Source organism: Manis pentadactyla, chromosome 9, assembly GCF_030020395.1.
Source record: "Manis pentadactyla isolate mManPen7 chromosome 9, mManPen7.hap1, whole genome shotgun sequence".
Taxonomy (NCBI): domain Eukaryota; kingdom Metazoa; phylum Chordata; class Mammalia; order Pholidota; family Manidae; genus Manis; species Manis pentadactyla.
The window spans coordinates 53,262,316-53,282,798 of NC_080027.1; the positions used below are offsets into that span (position 1 = coordinate 53,262,316).

The 20,483-nt window shown below is 37.2% G+C and overlaps 1 protein-coding gene across 2 annotated transcripts in view; it reads right to left on the minus strand.

Annotated features, from left to right (window-relative positions):
• BTBD10 (BTB domain containing 10) overlaps positions 1-20,483 on the minus strand; it is a 74,952-nt gene that overhangs the window by 5,863 nt on the left and 48,606 nt on the right. For both annotated transcript variants that reach the window (XM_036918055.2, XM_036918053.2), the window contains 3 exons: positions 16,730-16,832; positions 15,114-15,234; positions 1,220-1,417 (listed from right to left, as the gene is read on the minus strand). In XM_036918055.2, coding sequence (XP_036773950.2) covers positions 1,220-1,417; positions 15,114-15,234; positions 16,730-16,832 — 422 coding nt within the window. The remainder of the gene's footprint in view (positions 1-1,219; positions 1,418-15,113; positions 15,235-16,729; positions 16,833-20,483) is intronic.

The following is a 20,483-nucleotide window of genomic DNA, read 5'->3' on the forward strand; positions in this document are numbered from 1 at the left end:
TGGTAGAAAATAATTTAGTATATTTCTTCTGATATTTGGTAACCTTTCATTTTTCCCATTTTGTTCAACTTGTTATTCTACATTTTATTATAGAAAATTGTAGTCAGCAACAAGCCTAGGAATGAAGAAATAACAAAACATCTATTACTGTAACCGTCCAAAGAATCAGAGCATTCATTTAAGTATATCATGCAAAGGAAACACCTCAATGTAAACTCTGAAAAGTGCTATTATCACCTGTGTTAAAATAATCTTTTGAAAATCTTTAGAAGTCAAAAAGAATGCCACTTGGAGTCTGCTTTGTTTTTAGACAATTGTAAGTAAAATGGAAAAATTAAAGGATTTGGTACTTTCTATATTCCTCTACTTTTTACTTAAACCCTAATCCTTACCAAGTCAACACAGATTGGAGTATAAAATGATACTGGGCTATTTTACCTATTTAATTATCCTTTTAACTATTTCTCTATGAAACTCCAAAAATACTGTGTGAAATTCATCAAGAAAAACAATACAAGATAAATTTTCTAACAAAAAAAATCAAAAGGTCTAGTCAGAAAAAGTTTGGAAGAGAAAAATACTTAGTCATTGCTACTCAAGATAATGTTGTTTTGGTCAGAAATGCTTAACTTTAGTTCCACAAAGCTTTCTAAAGGGTCATTATATCCGGCAGGAACACATATGATATTAAAAAAAGGAACTTCTTAGAACCTAAAGTCACCCTCAAAATTAATGAGTTGAAGCTTCTTGTTTTATATACAAATAAAAATTCATCAAAAAAACCCCAGCTTGTTTATCAATTGTCTACTTCTACAGGATCTACTTTTCTAGAATGCTTCTTTCTAAACACAAAGGAAAAATCCATCAAGACCCAGATACTCCACAAGAGCAAACCATTTCTGTGCATGACAAGGGTGGGCACACTTTTTCTGTAAAGAGCCAGATAGTAAATACTTCGGGCTTTGCAAGCCATGCAGTCTCCATTGCAACTCTCAACTCTGCCATTATAGCACAAAAGCAGCCAGAGACAATACTAAAACTTCACTTGAAAAACAAGCGACAGCCTGGATTTGGCCCACAGGCCATAGTTTGCTGACTCCTGGTGTAGGAAACAGCTCAAGGTTCTTTCTTTATAAAAACAGTCCTTTGATCAATATTTTAAAAGTAAAGAGACAATCTATGATAATTCAAGAGAGAGAAAACATGCCACAATACTTACTTTGTGAATACTCCTCTCCCATCTGTGGTGGATACTCTTCATCCCAATCAACCACATCATCGTCTGTAAGCACCACTATGTGGCATTCTCGTTCCCCACTCTGGGCACTAGCTACCATGAGAGGCAGGATCATTTCTTCCAGATAAAATTCAAACTGTCTACGAGCACCATCATTTGATAACTCATGCATTAGGGCACCTGAAATGAAACCCACAAAAGTATCTTGATTTTTTGGGTGACCAATAAGTAAAGTAGCAATACACAAACAAAACATCAGATTAGTTTGGATTTACTTTAGGATCCTAGAGACAACATAGAGGCTACTCTTTAGTCAACAAAACTTTTCCTAGGAAGAGATCTTATGGAACTGTAGGATCTTACAGCAAGAAAGGCCAACTAAAGGCATCCAACACAAGCCTCACCATTTTACACACAATGAAGTAAACTGCCTACAGTTACAAACTAATTTGCAAAATCACAATTAAGTCTGTCTCTTAACCAATCCCTAGCTCAGGATTATATCAAATCGTCTTTCATCAATATATGCAATTATATCTTAAAGTATATCTTAAGAATATTTTTCACACTGTCCACATGAACTAAAATAGCTGCCATATTCCATCTCCCACATGTTTTCTTTCCCAGAATATTTACTCACAAGCAGCGTTAAAAATGTAGTGTAGGAAAAAGAGCAGGACCAACTGGCTTTGGGATAAGGGGGGTAAAAAGCCAAGCATAACACAGCATATACAGAATTACATAGCAGACCTGAACCTAGAATTCAGAGGTAAAAAATACACTTCACTTCACCCTTGAATACAGACAAAATGAACAACTTTAAATTCCCAAATACACAGCCACAAACTCAATTGCGTTGACCTAATTTTTTTTCTCTTATTATTTCAATGGCAATGTCCTATCTCTTCTCTAAGGCTCTACCATCTCAAGAACTACTGGGAGGGTTAGAAAAGACAGTAGAACTCAAATCTATAGTCCCAAGGGGAGCTTATTTTCCCTAAAACATGCTTATTATATAGTAAGTATTAATAACATATGATTAGTAATACAGTAAATGGTTGGTTAAATAATCAACAATCCATATCATTACTATTATTATTTAGCCATGTCTCTCTAGGTTGCCTACTTTCCACTGTAATTTTTTAACTCCTTTCATAGCCAAACTCCTAGATCTATCAACACATTCTCTTTCCCCTAACATCTAACTTCTAACATTTTCAATCTGGCTTCCACACTCCCTACTCAAAACTGCTCTGAATATAGTCTCCAAATGACCTTCTAATTGTTAAAGACAATGAATACTTTTTATCCTGATCTTATCTAACCTCTCAATTGACTCTCTTATAAGGACCCCTACCTTTTCCGTAACACATATCATCCCTAAGAATCTCTGACACCATTATCCCTGGTTTTCTCTTCTACAGCTGTTCTTCTTTGGCCACCTTTGCCAATTTTTTCTTCCCTTGCTGTTCATTAAATATTGATATTTCTCTGGAAGATGCTATTTTCCAAAAAGCTGCAAAATCTTACACTACACTTTTTTACTGCAATGTGACCTTGACACCTCCTCCCAAGATGTGGAGTCTAAATGCCCTCCCCTTTGACCTGGGATGGTCATATTGACTTGGCTGATAACCAGAGAAGCATGGCAGAGGTGACAGTCTATGACTTGTGGCTCTGCCTTGGTTTTGGGGAATGCTCACTCTCCAAATGCTTCCTCTCTGAACCCAGACTCCAGGGTTGGAGAAGCCCAAGATGCACGGAGAAGCCCAAGATGCACGAAGAAGCCAAATGTAGGTACTCTTGTTAGCGAAATGTAGGTACTCTTGTTAGTGGCCCTAGCTGAACCCAGCCTTTGAGTAATCCCAATTCAGTGAGCACACATGTGAGTAAAGAAGACTCCAGCCTTTTGAGTCACCACAGCCCTTCAATTCTTCAGAAAATGAGGCCTCAGGTATTGTTGAAGCAGACATAATCCACTTCTGTTGTAGTCTCAATTCTTGACCCACAGAAAAAAAAGATTATGCTACTAAGTTTGGAATGGTTTGTACATTGTAATAGTTAACCAGAATACCTACCCTCTCCATTGCCCCTACCATAATCCAAGTCAATGGTAATTCTTACCCAAATTACTATAAAACCTTCTAATTACGTTCTCTCAACATTTACTTTTGCCCTTGTGTAGTTCATTCTCCCCACAACAGCCAAATCTAATTACATGTCTCCTCTAATTTAAACCTTTCATGGCTTGTATTATCTATCCTTAGAATAAAAATCCCAAATCCTCAACTTGGTCCAAAAAGCCCTATTATGTGAAAAAGGAGATTGTGGATCAGTATGTATGTAAGTCCTTTAAAGAAAATATTTTCTTTAAATACGATCAATAGAAGAAAATATTTTCTTTAAATACTATCCATATACTGATAACTCCTACAAATAAATATCTAGTCCACATTTCTCTCCTAATCTTTAGATAAGTGTATGCAATGTCCCACTCAGAATTTCCACTTGGATGTCTTAACAGGTATTTCAAACTTAACATGTCCAAAATTAAGTTTCTAAATTTCTACTCCCCATAAAGTCTCCCCCATCTCAATTAATGATTAAAGGCAACTCTACATTCACAGTTAACTAAAGTCCTCTACTCTCTTCCCTACCCCATATTCCATCAACAGCAAATCCTGACAACTTCACTCCAGAATTTGATCCCTTGTCACTGCTTCCAGGCTTATTAAGCCACAACCATCTCTTACTTGAATTAGAGCAATAGCCTCCTAATTATCTCTTTGCTTCTATCTTAATTCCCCTTCATCTTATACTCCTTGGGGGAAGACAGACAATAAACACGGTAAACAAACAGCGTATGAACAATTAACACTGGCATGCTAGGTAGTGCCAAGTGCTGAGGAGGGGGGAAAAAGTAAGGACAAGGCATACAGCAGCCAGAGAAACATCTCCAATACAACAGCCAAGAGTGACTATTTTAAAGCCTAAGTCAGGTCAGAACCACACTGTACAACTCTATATTAAATTGTGTGTCAATGGTGCCCCCGTGACATGGTAAAATGTGGCAGCTTCACAGATCATACCACTCCTCTGTTCAAAACCTTACAATGGCTTCCTATATCATTCAGAGTAAAAGCCATGACAGGTCAGAGGATTAAAGATGGAGGTGTGAGAGGTGAGACAGAGGCTGCCTCCTAAAACCACATATAATATGAAAATATAATTAATACAGCTAATCCTGAAAGAGCAACAGGAAAGAGGGCTGTGCGAGACTGCATACACGTAGAGAAAAGAGCAGACCTCACAGAACAGGATAACGTACCAAAGCTGTGGCCCAGCGGGACCCAAGCCCTTTCCCCACCCCAGCTCACAGGCAAGAGGAAGAGAAATGGAGCAGGGAGGGAGTGGAAGGCTTGGGACTGCTGAATATCTAACTACGGAGCACAAACCAACATGTCATGGTGCTTTCACGTTACTCTCGTGATTAGGGGGTTGGAAAGCTAAAACAGGAGGAATTCCTGGAGAGACTGAGATTCTAGCCGCTTGTGGAAAGCCGGGATCCTTATGTGGCTGCTCTGGGACAAAAGGCGGGCAGTCTGAGAGACTTCCTAACGAGGAAGCCCTTAGCAAGAGAGCTTCTAAAGGGGCAAGGATTGCACACAGCTTACTGCACAGGAGAAATGACATGGTAGACAAAATTGTCCGGGTGTACTCTGCCCAGCAGGTTGGAAGCTTTCACGATCTTCAGGTACTCCAGCTCCCTGGTTGGCTACACAGCTCCAAGGACCCCCTCCGTGATACACAGCCTACTGGGCCTTTCTCCCAGCCAGCCCCACCTAGCTCGCAAACCAACAAACCCTACCCTGGCATTAGGCCAGCCAGAGGGAAGATGTCTATAGCAACTACAAATGCAAAGCATAGACAAGCGCTTATACTTGTGTGCTGGGCCCACTGGTTTAGGCAGTGGAGACAGGCACAGTAGCCAGGAAGCAGGGAACAGCTCTTTCCTCCCCCCAGGCACCAATCCCACTCCCCTGCAAACCCAAACATTGCTTCAGGGGCTGAGCAGCTCCAGAAAGTAGAGCTTCTGAACACTAGAGGGTGCCATATACAAATATGAAACGCCAAAGGAAACTGGTTTGAAGTAAAATTAATACTACAACTCCTGAGAAAGATTTGAATGACATCGAACTCATGAATCTTCCTGAAAGAGAGTTCAAAATAAAAATTATTAACATGATCATGGAGGGACGGAAAGATATTCAAGAACTCAGGAATGAATTCCAGTAGGAGATCCAATCATTGAAGAGCACAATGGAGGGAATTAAAAGCAGATGAGATATGGTGGAGGAGATGATAAATGAAACAGAAACTAGAGAAGAGGAATACAAAGAAGCTGAGGCACAGAAAAAAGGATCTCTAAGAATGAAATAATATTGAGAGAACTGTGTGACCAATCGAAACAGAACAATATTCACATTTAGGGGTACCAGAAGAAGAAGAGAGGGAAAAATGGATAGAAAGTGTCTTTGAGGAAGTAACTGCTGAAAACTTCCCCAATCTGGGGAAGGAGACAGTCTCTCAAGCCATGGAGGTGTGCAGATCTCCCAACACAAGGAACCCAAGGAAGACAACACCAAGACATATAGTAATTAAAATGACAAAGACCAAGGATAAGGACAGACTATTAAAAGCAGCCAGAGAGAGAAATAAAATCACATACAAAGGAAAGCCCATCAGGCTATCATCAGACTTCTCAGCAGAAACCTTACAGGCCAGAAGGGAGTGGCATGATGTATTAAATGCCATGAAGCAGAAGGGCCTCAAACCAAGAATACTTTATCCGGCAAGATTATCAATTAAATTTGAAGGAGGGATTAAACAATTTCCAGATAAGCAAAAGCTGAGAGAATTTACCTCCCACAAACCATCTCTACAGTCTATTTTGGAGGGACTGCTATAGATGGAAGTGTTCCTAAGGTTTAATAGCTGTCACCAGAGGTAATAAAACCACAGTAAAGAAAGTAGAACAGCTAATCATTAAGAAAATGCAAAATTAAATTAACTATCCCCAAAGTCAATCAAGGGATAGACAAAGAGTACATAATGTGATACCTAGTATACAAAGAATGGAGGAGGAAGAATGAGAAGAAGAAGAAAAAAAAAAAAGAACCTTTAGATTGTGTTTGTAATAGCATATTAAGTTAGACTCTTAGATAGTAAGGAAGTTAACCTTGAACCTTTGGTAACCACGAATCTAAAGCCTGTAATGGCAATAAGTACATACCTGTCGATAATCACATTAAATGTAAATGGACTGAATGCACCAATCAGAAGACAAAGAGTCACTGAATGGATAAAAAAACAAAACCCATCTATATGCTGCCTACAAAAGACTCACTTTAAACCCAAAGACATACATAGACTAAAAGTGAGCGGATGGAAAAAGATATTTCATGCAACTAATAGGGAGAAAAAAACAGGAGTTGCAGTACTTGTATCAGACAAAATAGACTTCAAAACAAAGAAAGTCACAATAGACAAAGAAGGACATTACATAATGATAAAAGGATCAATGTGGTAAGAAGATATAACTGTTATAAATATCTATGCGCCCAACACAGGGGTACCTACATATGTGAAACAAATACTAACAGAATTAAAAGGGGAAACAGAATGCAATGCATTCATTCTAGGAGACTTCAACACTCCACCAACTCTGAAGGACAGATCAACCAGACAGAAAATGAGTAAGGAGACAGAGGCACTGAACAACACACTAGAACAGTAGAACAGAAGGGCCTGATATCTACAGAACTCTACACCCAAAAGCAGCAGAATACACATTCTTCTCAAGTGCACATGGAACATTTTCAAGAATAGATCATATACTAGACCACAAAAAGTGCCTTGGTAAATTGAAAAAGATTGAAATTGTACCAACCAGTTTCTCAGACCACAAAGGTATGAAACTAGAAATAAATTATGCAAAGGAAATGAAAAACCCCACAAACACATGGAGGCTTCACAACATGCTCCTAAATAACCAATGGATCAATGACCAAATAAAAACAGAGATCAAGCAATATATGGAGGCAAATTACAACAATAATTCAACACTGCAAAACCTGTGGGACACAGCGAGGCTGTGCTAAGAAGAAAGTGTATTGCAATACAGGCCTACCTCAAGAAAGAAGAACAATCCCAAATGAACAGCTAAACTCACAATGAAACTAGAAAAGGAAGAACAAATGAGGCCCAAAGTCAGTAGAAGGAGGGTCATAATAAAGATTAAAGCAGAAACAAATAAAACTGAGAATAAAACAATAGAAAGAATCAATGAAAGAAGGAACTGGTTCTTCGAGAAAATAAACAAAATAGATAAACCTCTAGCCAGACTAATCATGAAAAAAAGAGAGTCTACACACATAAACAGAATCAGAAATGAGAAAGGAAAAATCACCATGGACACCACAGAAATACAAAGAATTATGAGAGAATACTATGAAAAATTATATGGTAACAAACTGGATAACCTAGAAGAAATGGACATCTTTCCAGAAAAATACAACCTTCCAAAGCTGACCCAGGAAGAAACAGAAAATCTGAACATACCATTTACCTGCAAAGAAATAGAACTGGTAATCAAAAAACTACCTAAGAACAAAACTCCTGGACCAGATGGTTTTACTGCTGAATTTTATCAAACATGTAGTGAAGACCTAAAACCCATCCTCCCTAAAGTTTTCCAAAAAGTAGAAGAGGGAATACTCCAAAACTCATTCTATGAAGCTAACATCACTCTAATACAAAACCAGGCAAAGACACCACAAAAAAAATCAGCAATATCCCTGATGAACATAGATGCAAAAATACTCAACAAAACATTAGCAAACCAAATTCAAAAATATATAAAAAAGATCATCCATCATGAGCAAGTAGGATTTATTCCAGAGATGCAAGGATGGTACAACATTCGAAAACCCGTCAACATCATCTACCACATCAACAAAATGAAGCACAAAAACCACATGATGTCAGATGCTGAAAAAGTATTTGACAAAATTCAACATCCATTCATGATAAAAACTCTCAACAAAATGGGTATAGAGGGCAAGTACCTCAACAAAATAAGGGCCATATATGACAAACCCACAGCCACCAATATACTTAACAGCGAGAAGCTGAAAGCTTTTCCTTTAAGATCGGGAACAAGACGAGGATGCCCACTCTCCCCACTTCTATTGAACATAGTACTGGAGGTCCTAGCCACAGCAATCAGACAACACAAAGAAATAAAAGGCATCCAGATTGGCAAGGAAGAAGTTAAACTGTTCCTGTTTGCAGATGACATAATATTGTACATAAAAAACCCTAAAGAATCCACTCCCAAACCACCACTAGATCTAATATCTGAATTCAGCAGAGTTGCGGGACACAAATTAATACACAGAAATCTGTTGCATTCCTATACACTAACAATGAACTAGCAGAGAGAGAAATCAGGGAAACAGTTCCATTCGCACTTGCATCGAAAGGAATAAAATACCTAGGAATAAACCGAACCAAGAAAGTGAAAGACCTATACTCTGAAAACTACAAGACACTCAGGAGAGAAATTAAAGAAGATACCAATAAATGGAAACACATCCCAGGCTCATGGATAGGAAGATTTAATATTGTTGAAATGGCCATCCTGCCTAAAGCAATCTACAGATTCAATGCAATTCCTATCAAAATACCAACAGTATTCTTCAACGAACTAGAGAAAATCGTTCTAAAATTCATATGGAACCACAAGCAACCCAGAATAGCCAAAGCAATCCTGAGAAGGATAAAGCTGGGGGGATTATGTTCCCCAACTTTAAGCTCTACTACAAAGCCACAGTAATCACAACAATTTGGTACTGGCACAAGAACAAAACAATAGACCAATGGAACAGACTAAAGAGCCCAGATATAAACCCAATCATGTATGGTCAATTAATAAACAATAAAGGAGCCATGGATATACAATGGGGAAATGACAGCCTTTTCAACAGCTGGTGTTGCAAAACTGGACAGCTATATGCAAGAGAATGAAACTGGACTACGGTTTAACCACATAAACAAAAGTAGACTCGAAATGGATCAAAGACTTGAATGTAAGTCATGAAACCATAAAACTCTTAGAAGACAACATGGGCAAAAATCTCCTGAATGTAAGCATGAGCAACTTCTTCCAGAACGCATCTCCTTGAGAAAGGAAACAAAAGCAAAAATGAACTTATGGGACTACATCAAATTAAAAAGTTTCTGTACAGCAAAGGACACCATTAGCAGAACAAAAAGGCTCGCAGCACTTTTTACAATAGCCAAGATATGGAAGCAACCTAAGTGTCCATCAGTAGATGAATGGATAAAGAAGATGTGGTACATATACACAATGGAATACTATTCAGCCATAAGAAACAAATCCTACCATTTGCAACAACATGGATGGATCTGGAGGACATTATGCTCAGGGAAATAAGCCAGGCAGATGAAGACAATTGCCAAATGATTTCCCTCATTTGTGGAGTATAACAATGAAGCAAAACTGAAGGAACAAAATAGCAGCAGTCTCATAGAGACTTCAAGAAGGAACTAGTGGTTATTGAAGGGTAGGCGTGTGGGAGGGCGGGTGGGGAGGGAGGTAGAAGGGGATTGAGGGGTATTATGTTTAGTATACATGGTGTGGGGGATCACAGGGAAAACAGTGTAGTGTAAAGAAGGCAAATAGTGAATCTGTGGCATCTTACTATACTGATGGACAGTGCCTGCATTGGGATATGGATGGGGACTTGATAATATGGGTAAATGTAGTAACCACATTGTTTTTTCATGTGAAACCTTCATAAGAGTGTATATCAATAATACCTTACTTTAAAAAAAAGGCCAAAAGACAAAGGCCCTACAGGAGTAGTTCTCCTCATGACCTCATCTCCTGCTACTTAACACTCTTACTCATTTCATCCCAACTACACAGTAGCCTCTTTGTGGCTCTTAAACATGCCAGGCAAGATGCTTCAACACTTGCACTGCTAACCTCTGCTAAGAACTTATCTAAATTTTCCTCTCCAGAGAACATTCTCTGGCTACTGTACACCCATCCTTACTTTGTTCCCTCCTCCGCAGCACTTAGCACTATCTAGCATACCAATGTTCACTGTTCATATGCTCTCTGTTTACACTGTTTATTGTCTTATCTTTCCCAAAGTAGTGTAAGTTCCATTAGAACCAGAAGTTTGTCTGGTTTGTTCATGCTGTAGCCCCAAAACTTAGAACAGTGTTATATACAGAATGGACAGTCATTAAATATTTATTCAATTCATAAATTTTGTTTCTTCTCTGCTTCTCTGGCCTTATTTCTCAACACTCACACTCCATCCATTTGCTCTAGCCACTTCTCTTCTTTCAGTTCAATAAGCACATCATATTCCTTCCAACTTGAGGGCCTCTGTAAATAACCATTTCTGCTGTCTATATAGTCCACTTCTTACCCTCTTTGCATTACTGTGAGTCTCAGCCTTAATGCCACTAACTTAGAAAACGATTGTCGACAACCCCTTCACTATACATTTCTCACAGCATCTCATTTCTTCACTGCATTCTTCACAGCTTTTCATTATGTGCTGAATGTCTTCCCTACTAAAGTGTAAACCTGTAAGGGCAGGGACAAGGTCTGTCTCATTCATCAGTGTAAGTACTCTATGTAGGGAACTCTTATAAAAAGTCTGATTAAGAAGGGGAAATTGTAAGTTAAATATTAAACTAGAAATGATAACTGGTACTTAGGAATTAGAGATAAAGACCTGAGAGTCTGCAATGTATAGATTATATTTGAAGCCACAGTGATGAATGGCATCACTCCGAATAAGTGTATAGATTCTGTGAAAGAGAGGGTAGTTAAAGACAAGACAGTTGGGAACAACCACAATCTAGAGATGAATGATCAGGGAGCAAGTGAGAGAAGAAAAATACATGGAAGACCTAAAAGAAGGCTGTTAAAGAGACAACAGAAGAGAGGATCCAGAAGAAATGGGTGATGTTAACAGCAAAAGCTAAAGGAAATGCCCCCAAGACAAGCATCTCAGAATTATCACTAAATTTTACATTGTTCAAAATATTCTAGCCAATTCAATTAGACAAACAAGACATAAAAAGTGTTATTTGCAACAGTGTCAATTATCTACCAAGAATATATGAAAACCAACTGAAAAACTACTAGAAATAAACATAGTTCTGTTATATCAACACTTTGAGGTAAACACTTTGACAAATACAAATGTACAAATTCAATAATTTTCTTGTATGTTAGCAGTTAGGAAATTTAAACACATATTCTACATACCACAATAACAAAAACACAAAATATCTAAGAATTAATGAGACTAGAGCAGAAATAAAAGACAAATGAAAACTGAATAAATAGCAAGACATAGCAGTTGAAGCAGGAGTCCGTAAGTATGTTAAATCTTCTCAAATATTAACTTCAAAGAACTCCAATGAAAAGCTCAAAATTTTTAAAATAACTTTTTTGAATGCCTACAATAGACATGAGCATATTTGAGTATGATTGAGCCTGAGGATTACTCTGTATAAAGCAGGAAAGACTAATGATACTAAAAGAGACAAGTGGGATAAGGACCTAAAAAATCTTTGAGGGGATAAAATCATTCATTCATTCAGCAAATATTTATTGAGTTATTACTGTGTGCCAGGCACCATGGAACATCCCTGTCCTCAAGTTCAAACTGGTTTAATGCTACAAACTGAAAAATAGAGCTGGGAGAGAACACATGAGTGTTTCAGTCGTTTGAGTGCCTCTATGTCTTTAGTGACTACATAGGTAGGCTGTGCCTCTGATCTCCCTTTCTCAATAGACTTGGATGTAACTTCAGTTTTGTGGTCTTCAGGTGAAGTCCCATTTTCTCCGACATGGATGGATGGTGCCCTTCTTCCTGGGCCTTCTAAATTGGTGCTTTATTCAAACTTATCATTTCACTTTCCATACCACTTTTCACCCAAGGACACTGTATCACTGTATTTTCTTTTAGCCCTGGGTCTACATTCCTCAGTTCAGCTCTGGTTCGTAAAACCTCTTCTGGATTCAAGTGCTTGCCTGGGAAGAGAATGTGGACACTGAAGAAATGTGTAGCATAATTGGGGAGCTACTACTTACCACAGAATTTCTTTACTATATGGTAAGTTCTATGACAGAAAGTTGAGAAATCAGTTCTTCCCTTAACTAATCCTGGTTTTGAACATACCATTTCTGCTGCCTAGGACATACTTTTTCTTTCTTCTCCTCCAAAAACTTCCTGAAGTCCCCAGGCCTGAGTTACTTACAGCTCCTATATGCTCATTTAGCACCCTATGCTTTCTTTAATACCATAACGTAATTTACTTGTCTGTCTTCCCCACTATATTGCAAGCACCATGAGAGAAGGGACCTCTGTCACTGCCTTAATATGCCTAATACTTAGTATAAAGGGAGTGTACAGTAAAGATGCACATAATGACTGATTACTTGTAAACCATTAAACAAGTTGTTATTGAAGGATATTTAACTAATACACTTATTCACAATACACTACCATGTGGAAATATTCAGCATGTCAAATATGATCCCTTAATATTTTTCTTTTAATTTACCTTTATCTCCTTCCTAATTTTGCCACATTTTTTAAAGCACACCCTTATTTAACACCGTGTGTCAAACACTATTCATTTAATCTTCACAATAACACTTTGAGATAAATACTAATGTATCTATTTTTAGGAAGAGGGAACTAAAAAACAAGGTTTTAAGTAACTTGTCCAAGAAATACAGGACTCTATTCAATAAGCATTTAATACTTGTATAATTTTAAATTAAGAGACAAATTTGAACATTTTAGTGTAAAGTACTATTCCAATATTCAGGAAAGGCACATACCTGCAGGAAAAAAATTCATTTTTAGACTTAAGTTTACACCTTTTAATTTTTACAAGACTATTTCTAGCTCTTCAAATTATCACATATTTTTAGTAAAATCTATGAGACTCTAAATTTTTAGTAACATATATTACATGTAATCCACATAGTTATTAAAAGTATTACTGAAAGGCCAAAAGTTTAGGAAAAGCATATTAGACATTTTATATAGATATTCTTACCTTCAATTCCACAACAAATACATGACACTTATATGAGAGATAACAAGGTAAACTATTTCCAAAGGATTACAGAACTAAAATCTACATCACCTGTAAGGAATTCTAGTGTTTTCTTTATCTGACACTCACTAAAATACAGTATATGATTATATGAAGTTAAATTAAATGGTCCAAACACAAAACTTGAAGTCAAAGCTCTATAATTAGATTAATTAATGCTCATGGTTTTGCCTGAAAAACATTTTTTATAATGTGGAAAAATAACAACTTTGTTTAAGTTTACATTTATATGCTCCACCTGTCCAACTATTTGACTATAAACTTTAAAAATGTCATTTATAGAGAAATGGACTCAGAGGTGGACCATCTACTTCTTTGTCCCACCTGATATTTTTATGAAGACTTTAAAGAATGTTTGGCAAAAATACAGTGGTACTTAGGAGCAGACTTAAGGCCACTCATTTTCAAGGACTTAGATCATAACTAAGCATGAAAAATGATAGATAAATTTAAGTATATAGTAGGCACCTTAAAAATTTTAATAGAATTTCCCATTCACAGTTTCTAACACACCGATCTTTGAGAAGGGATGACACTACTCTGTCAATCTAGTGTTGTGTTTAGGTGATGAAGTAAAGATAATCATATGTGTGAGATTAACATAAGGCTATAACCACATATAGGAAACTTTTTAAATGGCTTCCCACTGTATACAGGATAAAATGTAAGAACATTAGTTTGGATTAAATACCTTCCATAATCTAGCCCACTTATTTATTCCCATCTCTCTCTGGTCCTGGTATAAAGTCTCTGCTTCAACTAGGTTATTTCCAAAGTATATCCTTTGCATCTTTACTCCAAAAATCTCAGTTCTTAGAATGACCTCCCTACTCTATTCTTTCTAAATTATTCTTTCTTTGCTACCTGCCTCCTCTGAACTTTTTCCCAATCCCTCGAGCCCACAATGCTCTCTCCTTCTTCTGAACTTCTCCAACCACTTAACATCCAAGTCAATATTTGAAAAGTCTCATAGACTATTTTGACTTCTCTGTGTATAATCACCTTTTTTCTTAGGCATGCCATAAGAGTGAAAAGGAGAGGTGCTGGGGAGGTGGTGAGAGAAAACTATCAATCAAAGAGTTAGCATTTCCAAAGTTTTAGACCCTGCTCTGAGGCTGTTTCAAGTTCTGGGATGAAATCATTTAACCCTTTGTATAAATGAGGGCTAGGTATTTAGTCTAAGATCTTTCACGACAAATACTGTTTTTGAGAATTATGTGTATCTTCCATAGTGTCTTAGGATATTACCTCCCAAGTAAAAAAAACTTATAAATTTTTGGTTGATGTGATCTAAGGAGTGACGCCAAACACCACACTTGATCAAAGACAGGGCTCCCAAACCTAGAGATAAAGACTGGCAACAAATAATACAGGAAACAGTCAAGAAGGAAATCTGGGAGACTCTTATCAAAAATAAATAAATTATGAAAGTTAAAAAAAGTTTTGGAAAATTGCACAAGAAGCTTATAAAGACCTCTATAGATTTGCATAAATAATCTTCATGATACTAGAATGCTTTACAATTCAATATAAACAAATATTTGAAGTCTAGGTAAATAGCATTATTTCAGACTTTTCATTCTAATGTTTTAACTCTACAAACCAGTCACACACAAAACATCATACTTACTGAGATCTCTACATTTAATAGTACTATATTCAAAAGAGATACAAAGATAGTCACATGCTTCTCTCAGTTCAGGAATAGAAATGCCATCAGGACAACGGATTATTCCTGTTTTATAGTAATCCTGAAAAAAAAGGTAAAGAATGCATAAAACATTTGGAGCATATAGTGGCCAAAGCTTATTACTAAGGTTAAGCTGAAAGCATTTTCAAAAACAATGGAACTCTGTGATTTATGAATTGTGTAATTTTAAAGTTGGGTGGAGCTTCACCTTATCACTTTTTCATTTTACCAGTAAGAAAAATTTAGATCCAAGTGGGTTCACTGACTCATCCAGTCATACAACTATGTAACAAGGAAAGACGGGAACCCGGGTCTCCCCATTATTTATGTATCTATCTCTCCTATCTACTGTATCATGCTGATTCATAGATATTTTCCCCCTACAAGTTGTTTTTCTATATAATTACCATAAATTAAAAAAAATTTTTTTAAGCAAGGAAGTTAAATAATATCTTAACTACTATCTAGAGCATTAAGCAAAATGTAAGGTTTTTACTAATAAAGAACTTCAAAATCATACCCAAGTATTAAAATATGTAAACAGAATATACAATTAGATATTCTTCTTCCTAATACTACTCTTTGGTGTTTCTCATATTATTACAAACAATAGTAATTATTTCCAAAATCTACTTAAAAAGTTGTTAGGGGCTGGCCCAGAAGTAAAAATATGTTACTCCATAGCTGAGTCAGAAAATTTTTTATTTGTTAACTCCATTAGGGATGAAATGGAAGTATGGGCAGCTAGAAAAGCACTTACCAAAAAACTCACATTTGCATCAAGCTTTTTGAGATTCAGAGCCACAGTAACACAATTCCTAAAGCTGCTGCACCAATGGAAGCAAGACTTCTTGTGGTACTTATCCAAGTACTAACAACCTGATCAAGATCAATAACATTTCCTGTCTTATACCTCAGGATCCTGCCTCCTTTCTTTCCTTAAAACTATTTGAGGAAACTATATCTTCAGACTGTGGCACAAACCATCACACACTATATAAATCAAATCTTTATCACTGATTTGAAATTACAAGTAGGGTCTCTATTATACTAATTCAAATATTCCTCAAAATGAAGTTAAAAGCATCAGAAAAAAAAGGTTTAAAACAAAGATGCTAATAAGTACATTTTAGAGATGACTTTTTAATGTCTGTAAGTGTCTATACTGCTGGTTATGTGCAATAAAATATTAGAGTTCAAGTATTCATGTTCATTCTTGGCTATGAAAAATGATCAACTTATTGTATTTCAGAGAATTAAGGAGAATTAATATGGCCCCAGAAATGTTATGACTTAACTCTTAAAAGAACTGCCTATGGAGACCTAAGAAATTAATCTTCCCCTACCTTATCTTTGCAAAGGTCATAAAATTCATTTATTTGTGTCATGTTACCTTCATGTACTAAAAATAAAGATGAATTAAATGCCATTTTTCAAAAAACAATATCCTTCATACCTTCATAAAAATATTCAAACAGAATTCTGCTTCCAATTCAAGTACCTACCATGAAGGGGTCATATGATTAAGTCAATACACATATAAAACAAGTACTCACTAGAATAGCTCGAAACACAGTGGATCCAATTCCCTCTGCCACCTCATACTCTCCCTTCTCATTGGGACGTGTAAAGTTATGTTCTCTGCCAGATCCAAACATCCTGTGATAGAAAATAATTGAGAGAGATATCAAGAGGGTATTTCCTTCAAAAGGGAACACTGATTTCATGTACAAAAGTAAATAGGGATTAAAGATGGCGGCATGAGAGGAGAGACAGAGGTTTCCTCCTAAAATTGGATACAATTAGAAAATTTAGTTGGTGCAACTAATCCTGAGAGAGCAACAGGAAAGAGGACAGTGTCAGACTGCATACACCTGAAGAAAAGAGCAGACCTCACCGAATGGGGTAACGTACCAGAGCTGTGGCTCCGCGGGACCCGAGCCCTTCTGCTACCCCAGGTCACTGGCAGGAGGAAAAGAAACAGAGCAGGGAGGGAGTGGAAGGCTTGGGGCTGCTAAATACCTAGCTCCGGAGATCTGCTCTGGGAGCACAAACCTACATTTCATGGTGCTTTCATGAGACTCACATGATTACCGGATTGGAAAGTTAATACAGGCAGAGTTCCTGGGGAAACTGGGATTCCGGCCACTTGTGGAAAGCAGAGATCCATATCCCGCTGCTCTGGGACAAAAACTTACACCTGTGTGACCGGCCCACTGGCTCAGGCAGTGGAGAAAGGCACAGAAGCCTAGAGGCGGAGAACAGCTCTTTTCTCCCCCCAGGCAGCAGTACCGCTCCCCTGAGACCTCTGACATTGCTTCAGGGGCTGAGCAGCTCCAGAATAGAGCTTCTGGACACTAGAGGGTACCATATACAAACATGAAACACCAAAGGTACCTTGTCCAGAGTAAAATTATTAATACAACTCCTGAGAAAGATTTAAATGATATGGACCTCGTGACTCTTCCTGAAAGGGAGTTCAAAATAAAAATCATCAACATTCTAATGGAGGTATGGAAAGACATCCAAGAACTCAGGAATGAATTCAGGTCAGAGATCCAATCGTTGAAGAGCACGATGGAGGGTATTAAAAGCAGGTTGTATATGGTAGAGGAGACAATAAATGAAATAGAACCTAGAGAAGAGGAATACAAAGAAGCTGAGGCACAGAGAGAAAAAAGGCTCTCTAGGAATGAAAGAATATTGAGAGAAATGTATGACCAATCCAAGCAGAACAATATTTGCATTATAGGGCTACCTGAGAAGAAGAGAGAGAGAAAGGGATAGAAAGTGTCTTTGAGGAGATAGTTGCTGAAAAATTCCCCAATTTGGGGAAGGAGATAGTCTCTCAGGCCATGGAGATCCACAGATCTCCCAACACAAGGGACCCAAGGAAGACAACACCAAGACACATAATAATTAAAATGGAAAAGATCAAGGGTAAGGACAGAATGTTAAAAGCACCCAGAGACAGAAATAAGATCACGTACAAAGGAAAGCCCATCAGGCTAACATCAGACGTCTCAGCAAAACCTCACAGGCCAGAAGGGAGTGGCATGATGTATTTAATGCCATGAAGCAGAAGGGCCTGGAACCAAGATTACTTTATCCAGCAAGATTATCATTTAAATTTGAAGGAGGGATTAAACAAATTCCAGATAAGCAAAAGCTGAGAGAATTTACCTCCCGCAAACCATCTCTACAGTCTATTTTGGAGGGACTGCTTTAGATGGAAGTGTTCCTAAGGTTGAATAGCTGTCACCAGAGGTAATAAAAACCACAGTAAAGAAAGTAGAAGAGCTAATTACGAAGCAAATCCAAAATTAAATTAACTATCCCTAAAGTCAATCAAGGGATAGACAAAAAGTACAGAAGTTGATACCTAATATATAAAGAATGAAGGAGGAAGAAAAAGGAGGAGAAGTAGAAAAGAACCTTTAGATTGTGTTTGTAACAGCATACTAAGTGAGTTAAGTTAGACTCTTAGATAGTAAGGAAAGCAACCTGGAACCTTTGGTAACCACGAACCTAAAGCCTGAAATGGCAATAAGTACACACCTATCGATAATCACCTTAAATGTAAATGGACTGAATGTACCAATCAAAAGATATAGAGTCACTAAATGGATAAAAAACAAGACCCATCTATATGCGGCTTACAAGAGACTCACCTCAAACCCAAAGACATGCACAAACTAAAAGTCAAGAGATGGAAAAAGATATTTCATGCAAATAATAGAGAGAAAAAAGCAGGTGTTGCAGTACTAGTATTAAACAAAATAGACTTGAAAACAAAGGAAGTAACAAGAGATAAAGAAGTTCATTACATAATGATAAAGGGCTCAGTCCAACAAGAGGATATAACCATTATAAATATATATGCACCCAACACAGGAGCACCAGCATATGTGAAACAAATACTAACAGAACTAAAGGAGGAAACAGAATGCAATGCATTCATTTTAGGAGACTTCAACACACCATTCACTCCAAAGGACAGATCCACCAGACAGAAAATAAGTAAGGACACAGAGGCACAGAACAACACACTAGAACAGATGGACCTAATAGACATCTATAGAACTCTACACCCAAAAGCAACAGGATACATATTCTTCTCCAGTGCACATGGAACAGTCTCCAGAATAGACCACATACTAGGCCACAAAAAGAGCCTCAGTAAATTCAAAAAGACTGAAATTCTACCAACCAACCTTCCAGACAACAAAGGTTTAAAACTAGAAATAAATTGTACAAAGAAAGCAAAAAGGCTCACAAACACATGGAGGCTTAACAACACGCTCCTAAATAGTCAATGGATCAACGACCAAATTAAAATGGAGATCCAGCAATATATGGAAATCAATGACAACAACAACACTAAGCCCCAACTTCTGTGGGACGCAGCTAAAGCAGTCTTAAGAGGAAAGTATACAGCAATCCAGGCATATTTAAAGAAGGAAGAACAATCCCAAATGAATAGTCTAACGTCACAATTATCTAAATTGGAAAAAGAAGAACAAATGAGACCTAAAGTCAGCAGTAGGAGGGACATAATAAAGATCAGAGAAGAAATAAACAAAATTGAGAAGAATAAAACAATAGAAAAAAATCAGTGAAACCAAGAGCTGTTTCTCTGAGAAAATAAACAGAATAGATAAGCCTCTAGCCAGGCTTATTAAGAGAAAAAGAGAATCAACACACATCAACAGAATCAGAAACAAGAAAGGAAACATCACGACGGACCCAACAGAAATACAAAGAATTATTAGAGACTACTATGAAAACCTATATGCTAAGAAGCTGGATAAACCTAGAAGAAATGAACAACTTCCTAGAAAAATACAACCTTCCAAGACTGACCAAGGAAGAAACACAAAATCTAAACAAACCAATTAACAGGAAAGAAATTGAAGCTGTAATCAAAAAACTACCCAAGAAAAAAAACCCCGGGCCAGATGGATTTACCTCGGAATTTTATCAGACATACAGAGAAGATATAACACCCATTCACCTTAAAGTTTTCCAAAAAATAGAAGAGGAGGGAATACTCCCAAACCCATTCTATGAAGCCAACATCACCCTAATACCAAAACCCTGCAAAGACCCCACCAAAAAAGAAAATTACAGACCAATATCCCTGATAAACATAGATGGAAAAATACTCAATAAAATATTAGCAAACCGAATTCAAAAATATATCAAAAGGATCATACACCACGACCAAGTGGGATTCATTCCAGGGATGCAAGGATGGTACAACATTCGAAAATCCATCAACATCATCCACCACATAAACAAAAAGAAAGA